The 14,066-nt window shown below is 41.0% G+C and overlaps 1 protein-coding gene across 1 annotated transcript; it reads left to right on the top strand.

Annotated features, from left to right (window-relative positions):
* The first annotated feature begins 2,006 nt into the window (after positions 1-2,006).
* LOC142954476 (mitogen-activated protein kinase 14) lies at positions 2,007-13,135 on the top strand. The gene is made up of 12 exons (XM_076095514.1): positions 2,007-2,360; positions 3,538-3,667; positions 5,335-5,393; positions 5,657-5,768; positions 7,878-7,907; positions 9,169-9,216; positions 9,430-9,544; positions 9,663-9,734; positions 10,980-11,059; positions 11,169-11,247; positions 12,762-12,935; positions 13,074-13,135. Exons 1-12 carry the CDS (start codon positions 2,227-2,229, stop codon positions 13,133-13,135), a joined length of 1,095 nt encoding a protein of 364 aa, XP_075951629.1. The 5' UTR covers positions 2,007-2,226.
* The last annotated feature ends 931 nt before the right edge of the window (positions 13,136-14,066 follow it).

Here is a 14,066-nt window from a genome sequence, read left to right on the forward strand (position 1 = left end):
CTTGTTACTTCACGACACACTGTTTGGTTATTCCCTCAAAAAAAATGCGGCGCAGTTATGTGAAGTCACCGCTGTAGAAGTAGAAACAAACTCCGAGTCCACAAACTGTGTGTGTGTGCGTGCGCGTGTGTGTGTGTCAGAACCAGAGTCGGTTGTTCGGCCGCAGCTCGCGCTCAGGACGGGCAGGTCTCAGCATCTGAGAGGCTTCAACAACAGTCAGAGAGGCAGCGGACAGCGGAGACAAGATACACGGAGTCAGAAAGGGTGGGACAGGAAATGTTATTGGGTCGCCTTCAAAATAAAGCCCGAAAAGGAAAATATGTAAAAGTACAAGTATATATAATTAAGGGCTGCCCTAAAGCGCAACTGAGAGGTAAATAATTCGCGGGCAAAATGCCAAACTTCCAGGCTTCAAAATGGCGACCACAGAGCAGTCATTCTTACGAAAATACAACAATTATTTTCCGGTGATTTATACACTGAAGAAAACACAGCCTACTTATTAATATTGAATTCCATCGCTGCCAATATGTCTCCTTAAATGCTACACACTGCCCCTTTAATAAATTGTTAAATATTAGTATAGATTACAATTAGCCCCACCTTCACCAGCTGCAACATCAGTGCAACATTAAGTGATCCTTCCAATACATAAGTACGTTCCTTTTTTTCTTTTCTTTTTTACTTTAAAATACCTTTCACTCATAAAATTTAGAATACATTCTGACAAGGTATTTCTACATTGTAGTATTGCTATTTTTAGTGAAGTAAACCAATCTGGGTACATCATATCATTCCCCGATAACAACAACTCAAAAGAAGCCTACAAAAATAAGTTTGAGTTCTGCAATACTTCTGGCTTTAAAGTATGTCCTCTCAGTTTGTCTTCATCAATTTGTATCCTCACTGTACTGGACTACACCATAAAAGTTTTATTTTGAAAATGCTACTCAGAAGTGTCGCCATGCCTCTGTCGGCTTGACACTGTAGTTTTGCGCGGTGAGACCGGTTCAGACAGTAAGCCCCAGTTTGCCAATGGCACTCTGGATTGATTGTGGAAACATGAACGTAATTAAAACTCATTTGAAATATAATATGATGTGTTGGTTCAGTGATCCTGTTCACACTGTAAAGTGCTTTTCCACCAAACAACACATAGTAATGTGGATGTGTGCACGCTGACAGGTTAACAGTATTTCTGATTCCCAGCCCCCAGTATAGATTTGTTTGTTTGTTTGTTTGACCATACCAGTCAATTATATACAGCACACTGTATGTTCCGATAACAACTCTTTGTTTAGATTGATAGTCATTTTGTTCAGTCGTGGCAAACAGCTGAAATATACTATATATATATATATATATATATATATATATATATATATATATATATATATATATATATATATATATATTATGATTTAAATCATGGTTTTGAAATCCTCCGAGATGAAAATGAACAATGACTTCAGAGTCGGGACTCCCCTCCTTGTCTAGCCCACCAGAATGACGTGCGTCTGCCCTCTGCTGGTCTGTGGTCGGTTTGATTCACCCAAAAGGATCCTTTGAAAACATAACAGATCACTTGAAGCCACTTTATTAATACAGGATATAATGTACGCAACCGACTAAATAAGCATATACTTGTATTTACACATTCCCAACAACCTCAACAAAAAATATGAACATCATAAACAAAAACAAAAAGTTTTAGATACATATTTTAGAATGAATAACAGTTATTTGAACAAATCAAATAATTAACATGCAGTCTGCTTTGAACCGTGTTATTCTTCCATGAACTAGTCCGGTGATTCAGTCAGTAACCAAAAACATACAATAAAAAAATTGTTTTCCTCACTCATCAACATTATACTTTTTGCAGAATTAATTCCCGCACGCGTTGTGTTTGCGCCACGCTATATATTCTTGTTATTTATGCCCTATTCGAATGGCTTCGAGTTTATTTAACGCAGCACATCTGTCGGCATGTTTCGGACGGCAGATACATTTCACTGTCCTCAGTGTGGGAATGACAGCTCAACCATGTGACGACCCGAGTGGGCAGGGCAGTGGAGGAACAGGGGGCGTTTCCGAGCGCTTACCTTTTTTTTTTTTTTTTTTTTTTACACCCTCTCACCTGCCAGATTGAAACTCGCAAAGCTCTTACAAATAGAACGCTCTCTATTGCTTGAAAACCCATACCCTGGGAAACGAGCCAGCGCCATGGAGTCTCCCCTGAAGGGTTCCCCCGTCAGACCGGGCTTCCTCAGAGTGGAGGTCCAGAAAACGACGTGGGACGTCCCGGAGAGGTACGCGGCGCTGCGGCCGATCGGCTCCGGAGCTTACGGGACAGTTTGGTGAGTTTGCCCGGAGGAGGGGGGGCTGCATGACTTCGGCTATTCTAACAAGGAAAGAAAGTACTTTTTTGTGGACAGAAATGTGCAAGGTGCTTGAATCTTTTGGTCTAATAAACATCCATGACTGAAGTCATAACATACTGGATATAATAATAATGTTACTCACAATGAATTCCATCCTATAGGTATAATAACTATCCCCCATATGGACATTAAAATGTTTTACTTTACATAATAAAACACATAAGGCATTTAAAGTTGCAGTGACCCACCTCCAACACACATAAGTCATTATTACAGTACTAACACTTTTTGTTGTCCACTATCAGTGTTTCAATACTTGGCATCACATGGTTTTATACATGTCGGCTATTTAAGCCTCAAGTATGCATTCCGCTCCCAGACAGTCCGAGAGTCCCAGATTACTCTGACATCTGCTAACAGAAGCACTATTGTCCGCCCGAGGCAAGTCAGCAAGTCGATGCAGGTCCTCCGATACGACAGGAATCTCCTCCACCGAAGCGGAGACACCCAGCCAGGAATCCAGGATACCTCAGACATTCTATCTAATGATAAGCCACTGACAGAGGAGATCTTATCACTGACTTTAAGGGGGGGGGGGGGGGGGGGGGGGCTACCAGATAACAGAGGGAACATCAGCCCTGAGTCATTTGAAAGTTTTATTTCAGATATTACTATGTAGTAGAGATATAAGGAGCACAAATCATTTTTCAAATGACACCAGAGCACATCCAAGATGTGTTTTATTTTACCCCATAAACCACAACGGAAACTTCAAATGTCTTGATGGGAAGCAAATAGAAAGGGAACTCATTTCTGCACCATTACAGTGGAGCTGAAATGACGAGTCAATCAATGGAGCCGCCAGAGAAGTGAGAATGATTGCACACGTTTTGATAACAGATTAATCATTTGTGTCATTTAGCAAAACAAAGTGCCGATTTTATGCAGATTTATTTTCTGTTTACATGATTCAAAAATTTAATATCTTGAGGTCGCTGGGAGTTTGTGATGGGCATTTTCCTACATTTTATAGAAGAAACGATTCATCAATTTTTTTTACAAATGAACAAAAAACGACTCTATGCCGATGGTTATTATTTGGAGCCCTGGATTATGAATCACTGTGTGTGCCCTTTACACTGTGTTCTCTTAGTTCTGCCATGGACCAGAAGACCAAGGAGAAGGTGGCCATCAAGAAGCTGTATCGTCCGTTCCAGTCCCTCATCCACACCAAACGGGCCTACAGGGAACTCAGGCTGCTCCGACACATACAGCATGAAAATGTAGGAACTTCGAGTTTCTTCTTAAATTTGTGGCTGGACACAACAACATGAGAATTTAATTGATGTGATACAATCCAGTACAATAGCCGGCCAAAGGTACTCTTTTTGTTGAGACAAGGAGTTGTGATCCTATTGTATTTGTTCAGTCCTTACTCAACCAGGGAGGATAAGCAAACTGTGTTGACCATTCAACAAGAGCCCTTAATCTCATTAATGCCCCCTGACAAGCTGGGAGTGTTGTGTATTGTTGGAACCCTCATTGTTAGAGCCAAAAATGGTATTATAAATACGACTGTACTTCTTTGTGTGTACATTGGGTGGCGCTGTATTCCTGTCCGGGGCTCGGGTATATAGGTCCTGAAATCACTGTGTTTGTCAGGTGTTTGACCCCGGAAGGGCAAAGGGTTTTGACCGCGATACTATACACATTTTACAACATCGTGAGAAAGAGTGGCTTTCTGTACATTGTTCCACGACGAAAATAAATGTGCTATCGATCAGCAAACAAAGGTCTCTGTGATGTGTCAAAAGCACCACACCTCACAGATAGTTTAGCATAGCCTACCGCAAGCGCGTCAACCAGGCTACTCCGAGGGAGGAGCACCTCAGGAGCTTACAGACACACGACTGGGCTTCTTTAACACTCATGATTCAGTGTTTTAGCTGAAAACCTTTGAGGAACTTTACGCACTACATGACCTCCTTTTACTGGGATAACCTTTGGAAGGGACCAATTTCAATGAGTTCATTTTATAAGTTTTGTGTTTTGTTTGTCAAATGGAGAATTTTGATTCATTTTGTATCATGTGTTACCAGTTTTAGTTTTTTTGTTTGTTTTTAGAATAGATAGAGAAGCTAACTTTTTAGCAACACTCCATTGATTGTATATAACAAATTCGGCATTCTTGCCGTGGCCATCTTGGTTTTTCGGAACCAGAATTGACACGAGAGGGTGGAGCACAAGTACAGCCAAACACGGAAAAAGGCATTTTCAGGTGATCCAGAAATTAACTTTCGTTATCTGAAAACACTGTGGAAGGGTTAAAGTTAGCGACCTGTCAATCACCAGGTAGCCCCGCCCTAAAGCATACCCTGCTTAATGGTCTATTTGACTCTAAATGGAACATCATTCACTAAATGAACATCATGCTGTATTGAAGAAGACTTGAAACTAGAGATTGAGACTATAAACTCATGTTTACAATGTTTACTGAGGTAATAAATCAAGAGAGAAGTAGAGTCATTTTCTCATAGACTTCTATACAACCAGAGGAGTCGCCCCCTGGTGGCCATTAGTGAGAATTCATGTTTTAGGCACTTCAGCATTAGCATCACTTTTCAGAACCGTTGCACGCATGAGCCCAAACTTCATAAACAGAAATTTCAAGAACGATAACATCAGTGCCCGGATGCATGAATTCTTTACAAGCAATCTCTGGATAATACATGACAGAAACATAACAGTGACTGTGATACCTTAGAAACAGAGCTGCAGGAGCCACGGAAACATCAGCACTGTAAACATGACATTTACACCAGGTGTTACTCCAGGGTTGTGCAATGTTACGGACTCTGCACTGGATGGGAACTCTTGACTAATGTGTGCAAGCCTTTCTATAGATTTGTGTAATAACAGACATATGGTATCACTGGTTTTTTTCTTAAAGGTGATCTGCCTCCTCGACGTCTTCACACCGGACCCCTCGCTGGAGAAATTCCAAACCTTGTGAGTCGGGATTCGGGAAGCACATTCTTCTGCTCACTGTCGCAGCCTGTTGAGAACCCCGTGTGCATGTGTGCGCATGTTTGAAAAGGTCAAGCAAGGATGTGTGAGAGCAAGCTTATTCACGTTTGCTTTGGTTGGTTTGTGCATTTCCTCAACATGACGATGTACTGTTGTCATGGACAGTATTCAGGCCCACTTTATGTCCCCTTACCTATTTGTTAATTTTGTCTTTCAATGCTTTCCTTCCCTCTCTCTCTCTCCAGTTACATGGTAATGCCATTAGTAGCCCAGGATCTGGGCCACATTATGAAGAAGCGGAGATTAACTGATCGCATCATCACATACCTGTTCTACCAGCTGCTGAGAGGACTCAAAGTAAGTGTATATTTATTTATTTACTTGACTGTTAAACATTCATTTCCTGTAAATACTACAGACTATAGACAGTAAAACAAAACAATAGGCTTGCTCGCAGCAAAAAGCCTAAGACATAGTTGAAATGTTGAAATGACTTGAAGTGGAAGTTGTGATACAGTTAAAGTGAAGTCACAGTGACAGAATTTGAAGTGGAAGTTAAAATAAGGGTGCTGAAATAAGCTGTTTATAATAAGTTTCAGTTTAAGTCTGAGCACTGAATATAGTTGAAGTGTGAATTTAAGTTTAAGCGCTAAAGTGGTCAGTTGCAGTGAAAGTGTTTATAGGAGTTGAAAATTCAAAAGAAGTTCAAGCACTGAGAAGAACGGACTGGCATCACATTTTGAGCTTAGGAGTTCCGCCAGTGTATTAATAATATACAAAGTGGGAATGGAGGCGTATGTCTCTTCACCCAGGAGGCCGCTGGTCTTGTGAGGAAGTCTGCTCGGGGCGGTTGTTACGTTACGTTTGTACGTCGTTATTTAACAGAAACCGTGATGTTTCTTTCTAACCTTAAACCAACTAGTTTTGTCAACTAAACCTAATCAATCGTTTCACACTGACCACATGTCAATGTGCGTTTCTGCAAATGTGATTCGAGGGCGATATGAAACATGTTGTAAGGAATGTTTCTTTTTGTTCAGAAACGAACAACACTAACATTTCTTTTCTGGCCAATGTGTTAGGGAACCCAGCAGGTCTGACATCTTTACAGAAGGTCTGATGATCTTTACCCTCATTCAACTTATCACAAGCTAACGTTACCCATCAACCTTAGCTCGCTAGCCAAAATGTCGGCAACTCATACGTCTCATGGAATCTGTGCTCTAGTTTTTCTATTCTACATTTTTTGAGATTCTGTCATCACATACATGATAGGGCCCTAGCTTAAGGCATCCATCGTTCCTTCGCTGGCCCCCGTCAGAAAAGATACTTTACCACGACGCCAAACAACTTTTCGGGCGAAACCCTGGAGCTGGCAGTATCAGCTGAAGTGTCATCACTGATGTGTAAAGCCACTGAAAGCAGTTAAAGTGTAAATAGATGTGTATCCACTGAAAACATGAAATATCAGTTGTGGGCAAAAGACCATGGACAGTTGAAGTGTGTGTACTGTAAAGTGTCGGCTGGTATGTAAGCAGTGACAGCAGTTCAAATGCCATCAAAACTAAAGCAGTGAATTAAAAGTTCCATCCCATTATTCTGTCTGGTATAGCTAGCTCCTTATTTCAATCTATTTCGAAAGTAGAGACCAGACAGCCTGCAAACCAAACTCATTTTGAACACTTACATAGGCGTTGGTCATTTATTTTGGTAACAACCCATAGTCCATGATCATAGGTGATCCCTCATCTAAAGTATAATCCCAGAACCTGGAGCTCCCTCTTCACCAGGACAGCCTATAGTACAACATCCACCTGACAGTGAACGCCCCACCAAGAACAAAAACCTCTCAACCTGCGAGGTCCAAAGTTACATTTCTAGGCCAGGCCAGGGTCCCAGACCTCACGTGTTGCTGCAAACCACCCCAGTGTGTGCTGCAGGTCGCAGCCTGTCAACTCCAGAAGGAATGCATTGAAATACACAAGGTCAGCTGTGTTCCTGGCATCTCAAGGAAAACATTTTCAGTTTACTGACTGACTGCTTTACCCTCAATTATGCCCTTCCACTCAACGCGAGTCAATGTGTAACTACGAGTGGCCAGTGGAAACGAAAGAGAAAGCACGTTGGAAACCGGAAAGAAAGACTAACTTCTCGTAAAAAGCCCCTTTTGTCTTCGAATTAAGCTTCAAACTTCTTTGATCCCGAGATGTTTTCCTCTTATCTGTGTGTGTGTGTGTGTGTGTGTGTTTAAGCGCTCTTCTGTGAGAACAGTCTGGATTTGCTCTGAGGGCTGGAAAATACACAAAACACAGCCCTCACAATCCACTTGGTGATGCGTAAGTCCACACCAGGCCATTTAGAGGGTCATTATCCATGTGGGTCCGCTCTGCTACACTCTGTGCGTGTGCAGTTTGTCCATTTGTGCTGTTTTATACCGTGTGCTTAAATCTGTTTTCTTCTTTGCAGTATATTCATTCTGCAGGGATCGTTCATCGGGTTGGTTCCATTTACTTTCTTTTTCAAACACTACCACTCATAATTAATGTGATTTTTAAATTGTACACTTAAAGGAATAGTTCGACATGTTGACATTCAACATCATACCCATTTGCTTTCTTGCCAAGAGTTAAAACCACAATGAGTAGGATGTTCCTCCAAAAAACAATGTATAGACTCGTAAAAATCCCTCTCAATCATTACTTATGACTGACTAGAAGTGTGTGGTGGTGTCTGTATCTGCCAAGCGGCTGAGAATGTGCTGAGAAAGAAAAGCCAACACTCAAGTGCCAAAAATCGCAGTTACTCAAATTGCCACTTGAGGCAATATGTTGAGACCGCAATGTTAAAATGCCAAACTTTATAGTAGAAATAAACATGTTTAGTGCCTGGTACAAAATTGCCGTTTTGGTCTCCGTAGTTTAAAAAGGCGTTTAAGTGAAAGGTGCCATCTCAGGTCGCTAGCTGCTAGCTCCCTTGTTGAGCCGGGGAGGAGGGGCTAACTTTGAATGTTGTGTTTACAATCTACAACCGACCAATTTACTCAGTGGGCCTTCCAGTTGAAATACATACAGTATTTATAAGGAGTTGGTTTAGCTTAGCACACCTTTTGGGGGAACAGTTAGGAACTTCCTGGAATCACTCCACCCCTCCATCCTACCCATAACGCCCCACAAGAACCACAACTTGGCTTCTCACAATTTTATGATTTTGTACAGATTTCCCGTGATTAAGCAATGCGGTCTTTGAAAGAGTAGAGTAAGGGATTACATTTTGAAACGATGTCATGACATTAATTATGACACTAATGGTGTCTTATTTTAGGGGTTGGCTCGTTTGCTGTCTTTCTGGGACTTGGATGGAGGTTTAATATGAAATTAAAGTCTGTAGTGGACAAACTGGTCTGGGACCTGCTAGCTTGGGTTGCTGGGGAAATGTGTCTCCCAGTAACTCCAAACATGTCTCATATATAGCTGCATGATGTGTGTTCTTAGTTGGCTGGACAGGACTTCTGGAGTGAGTTTTGTTACCTAACTGTTTCCCCTTGTTTCTCTGTATGCTAAGCTAAGCTAACCGGCTGCTAACTAGTATAACACATTTAACATGCAAATGAGTGTTTATAGTGTTTTCATCTAACTCTCAGCAAAAAAAGCAAATGAGTGTATTTCACAAAATGTCAAACTATTGCTTTAACTTTCTTTAATTTCAGTGTGTATTTAGGTTTTGTGCTATTAAGAAACCTCTTGTGGTTGGACTTTAGGATCTGAAGCCTGGTAACCTTGCTGTGGATGAGAACTGTGAATTAAAGGTAAGTTTAAGGTAAAAGCGTTTAAGGTAAAAAAATAAAAATAAAAAATAAAATAAAAAATACAAGATACCAAAGGTCAAGATGATGATGAATTCCGACTACAAATGTAAGATTATTTAGAATTTTAATCTTCTATCCATGACTTGCAATACACTTGAACTGAGATACATCAAATGCAACAGAAATGGAAATCTAAACTGTAACTGTTCCCAGATCCTGGATTTTGGCCTGGCACGACAGACGGAGAGTGAAATGACCGGTTATGTTGTGACGCGCTGGTACAGAGCACCAGAGGTCATATTCAACTGGATGCACTACAGCCAAACAGGTAATAATGTAACCTCGCTTTCATGCAAGTCGTTTTCAGTTTGTTGAAAATATCACGGAATATTGCAGCTACGACAAAGTATTACATTCTTTATTATTAAAATTCTCTCCCCTCACAGTGGACGTCTGGTCAGCCGCCTGCATCCTGGCTGAGATGATTACTGGCCAGGTGCTTTTCCCGGGACACGACAGTATCCTCACACATTCAGCTGGCGGTGTTGTAATAAAGCTGTGTACGCTCAAGTCATACTGCCCCGGGCCCCCCAAAATATAGAACATTTTTGAAACCAGGTGCAGCATTGTAGGATTTTACATGTAAAGGTCATGCGAAATACTACTTGAGCCGTGTTTTCATTCGCATATTTTAATTCGCATTTTGAAGTAGCATATTACAATTCAATTGTGTAAAAAGTGTTCTGAATAAGTTCTGATGTGGCGCACATTTAACTCCAATGTCATTGATGGAAACACGGCAAATGCGCCTTTCTTTTGTGCGCCATTTCCAAAGTTTCACAAACAGTCACACAATTACAAACATCAGAATCTGACTGATCAGCTGTTTCTGCTCGAAGTCTTCTGCTCGTGAACGCTTGTCTTCGTCTCCGGACAGCATGAAACATGGACGATACTAAGCTGACATGAAAGAACAATTCAAACTTGCTCGACGAGAACAAAATTCTGAGGTTCGCGACCTCACTTCTTCTACTACTCTGTTTACAGTTTGTTTCACTTCAAACCAGTTGATGGAAATTTCTTTTTTTTTTGCAACAATTCAAAAGTTTGCTCAAAATTTGCTTGCCAATTGAATATGAAAACAGTTGAAAAAAACAAAGAAAATTATTTTATCATCAGGGTTATCTCAGTAAATTCCCTCCTTTATTAAAAGATGTGAAGTTTAAAAAAACGTAAGGATTTTTCCAGGAAAGGTTCCGGTAAATTATGCTATTGGTCTATCTTGAAGCTTGGCCCATACTGTGGAGTAAAAAAGTAATATCCTATATAAAAGGATATCCTGGCCCACGGCCCTTCAATTCTGCCCTCTATTTTCATTCTGCCTCTGTGACAGCAGAGGTTGTCCATGCACTACGTCTGTCCTGTCCATTCTCTGTTATCTCAGGAACGCCTTGGGGAGAATTTATTAAAATTTTGCACAAACACCTGGACTCAAGGATGAACTTAGGCGGCAATCTCCGGTTCTGCCGAGTGAAGCCAATTAGGAAGTGTCTTAAAACCAGCATTCTCTCTACTGACCAGCAGGGTGCTGCCCCCCACCTTTGGTGAAGTACAGTACTAGATGAGTATCTCTTAATATTCCATATATTATTAACTAGATATTTGATTATTGTTGTATTCATTATGAGCCTTTCCATCCTTACCCTCCACCAACAATATGATTTTTAATATATTTATGAGGCTTCCTGAACCAGCCTGTTCAGGTATTGACCAGCTGAAAAAGATCCTCCGTCTGACAGGAACGCCAGACTCCTCCCTGGTACAGAAGATGCAGAGTAAGGACGTAAGTGTTGTCTACGTACCTTGTTTTATTTTGCCTCTCCTCACTATTTGTGTCATGTTCTGTTCTGTTATTTATTGAAGCTCGTGCTTTGGACTGAAATGTTTTCCAGGCGCAGTCGTACGTGCTGGGTCTTCCTCCGCAGAAGAAGACAAATTTCAAGGAAGTGTTTGCGTCCATGGATGAAAAAGGTGCGCCAAACTGTCTCTGCTTGTCGACTTAAACTGAAGTAAATTTTTTGTTTTTTTTCATTGAAATTGAAATATACCACAAATTTGGCACAAACGTCCACTTGGACTGAAGGATGAACAGATTTGATTTGGAAAGGCAAAGGTCACTGACCTCACGTCCTTTCCATTCTCATGGTATCTCATGAACAGCGGAATTTTCTTTTGACCATAACTCATTAATTCACAAGTTCATTTTTACAATTGTCTATGTACAAATGTCTAAGGAGATACAATGACAAAGTGATGACACTTTGGACAGACGTGGATGCAAACTGCAACTTTATTGTAGTTGCAAATTCTTTATTATACTTTATAACAATAAGGACATTTAAAGGCCCGTTATGTAGGAATTAGGAGGATCTATTCGCAGAAATGGAAGATAATATTCATAACTGTTTACATAATCACCTGAAACTAAGAACCCTTGTGTTTTCATTACCTTATTTTTATTTTATTTATTTTTTAAATTTATTATACTATATTGATCCCTTTAAGGGGGAAATTTGTATCTGCATTTGACCCATCCCTGTATATAGGAGCAGTGGGCTGCCAATGACAGGCGCCCGGGGAGCCGGGGGTTCAGTGTATTGCTCAGGTACACTTTGACACGTGACACATCCCAGTCGAGGATTGAACCGTTGACCTTCCAGTTGCCAGACAACCCTCTTAACCCAGTGAGCCACGGTCACCCCTTAGAATGAGTCCTTCATATCTACACAGCGAGCGAGTCCGTTATGTTGCACCGCCACGTTTCTACAGTAGCCCAGAACGGACAAACCGAACACTGGCTCTAGGGAGAGCCTTTGGTGTTTTTATGTTACCTGAATGTAAAAATTTATATTATATATAATATACAATTTATATTGTTTATAGTAGATTATCAGCGTGTTTTCTTGCCAGATTCCCTCACGACATGTGGGAAAAAAAATAAAGACCAGATGCAGAAATTGCTGCTGTGTGAACAGCCCAATATGGTGAGTGGTGAGTGGTTGTGGATCAGAGGAAGAGCGGGTCGTCCGCTAATCGGAAGATCGGGGGTTCGAGGTGTCATTGGGCAAGATACCGAACTCTAAATTGCTCCCAAAGGCTGTGCTTTTGGTGTGTGAGGTAGTGAGCATTAGCTTATGATTGTGTGGGGGAATGTTGTCATGTAGTGTACCGCACTTTAAATGGTCGGAAGACTAGAAAAGAGCTATCAAGACCATTTACTATTCACCGTGGTCACCGAAAGGGAGCGGGCAGCGCTTCTCTAAGGGGAGAGGAGGGGTTCTCATTCAGTTGCAATCTGCATCCTTGCCACTAGATGGCACTGCATCCTACACAGTGGACCTTTAATGACTCTAGTAAGTGAAAAGATTTAACTGAAAAATTACTTTTGAGTCAAAAAGCAGGGATCCTCAGATTCTTGGCCAAGTAACGGTTGAAAACAATACATATTTTCTGTGTCATATTATTTTCTATCTTGATGCTTCCAGCTGTAGGAATTCTGGAGGGGATGTTACTGCTGGACCCAGAGACGAGGCTGACAGTGAAGCAGGGACTGTCGCACGCTTTCCTGGCTGAATATCATGACCCGGAGAGCGAGCCAGACTCGGAGCCTTACGACGACTCTTTCGAGAGCCTGGAGCTCGCCGTCGGGGAGTGGAAGAGTAAGGTTTTGCCATGCCCTGTATTTTAAAAGGGAAAGCTCAGGAGACTCTGTGCCATATTTCCTCAAAATAAATCTATGTTTTAGTGCTTTTATAGGAAATTTAAACTACTGCTTACTTAGTTTTTTATCCAATCAGGTCTTATCCACATGGAGATCATGACCTTCGACCCTGACAACCCCAGTAAGACAGCCATGTAGGACGCTGTGATGGGCCGGCGCCTCTCTAAAGGCCAGCAACACTGTCAGACAAATGAACACAAAACAACATCAAAATCATCTGATATTGCATCACGATTAACATGCATTTCATAGGGTTGCTGTACTTGGTACGGTGGCCTGTAGAGGACAGTATGAAACAGAGGTTAGGCTCTCATTTAGCTTGTTTTTATTCTGTGATATTCAGACAGCAGTAGCAGTTGGCCTGCATGTTGAAGTTTGTCAAAAACACTGTACCACTGAATTATAAAATGCTGTCTTCTGCCAAATATATTGACTTCTTAGATCAAGGTCCATTTACTTCTCTTGCATCTCATGGTTTTCATGTGGAGAACATTCCACATTTCTTTATTTCTGTGAAATGTTAGATCTTCGATCCATCTAGCGATAGTGAGACGAGGTTCAAGGCTATGAAAAAAGTATGGAAAGGACCTAACGTTGAGATCATTTCATAAAACTTCAATGTACAAAGTCAAGGATAAACTTTCGCTTACTACAAAATGTTTGATTGACTTCTGCAAAGTAGATGATAAAACAAATGTGTGTGAAAATATCAGTTGGGACAAGTCAATTACCAAAGATGTGGGCTGTGCGTGTGTGTGTGTGTGTGTGTGTGTGTGTGTGTGTGTGTGTGTGTGTGTGTGTGTGTGTGTGTGTGTGTAGAAAGAAAAATAGAAAGACCAGCCTGGCTTATAATGAAAATCTCTTTAGTTAAATTGTATCTTACTTTACAAGGACAGTAATTGTGCGTGTTTGTTTTTGTGTAACATATTCATGATATGAAAGAGGGTATGGACGGCAATTACATGTGGGATTTTATTTTTCGATCATATTTACTGCTGGAACACACTCAATTGTTTTCAAAATAAAACGTTGTAGAAAATAAGTTGTTGATTATGATTTTACAGATGAA

Source organism: Anarhichas minor, unplaced genomic scaffold, assembly GCF_050575085.1.
Source record: "Anarhichas minor isolate MPS153535 unplaced genomic scaffold, ASM5057508v1 ptg000020l, whole genome shotgun sequence".
Classification (NCBI taxonomy): Eukaryota; Metazoa; Chordata; class Actinopteri; order Perciformes; family Anarhichadidae; genus Anarhichas; species Anarhichas minor.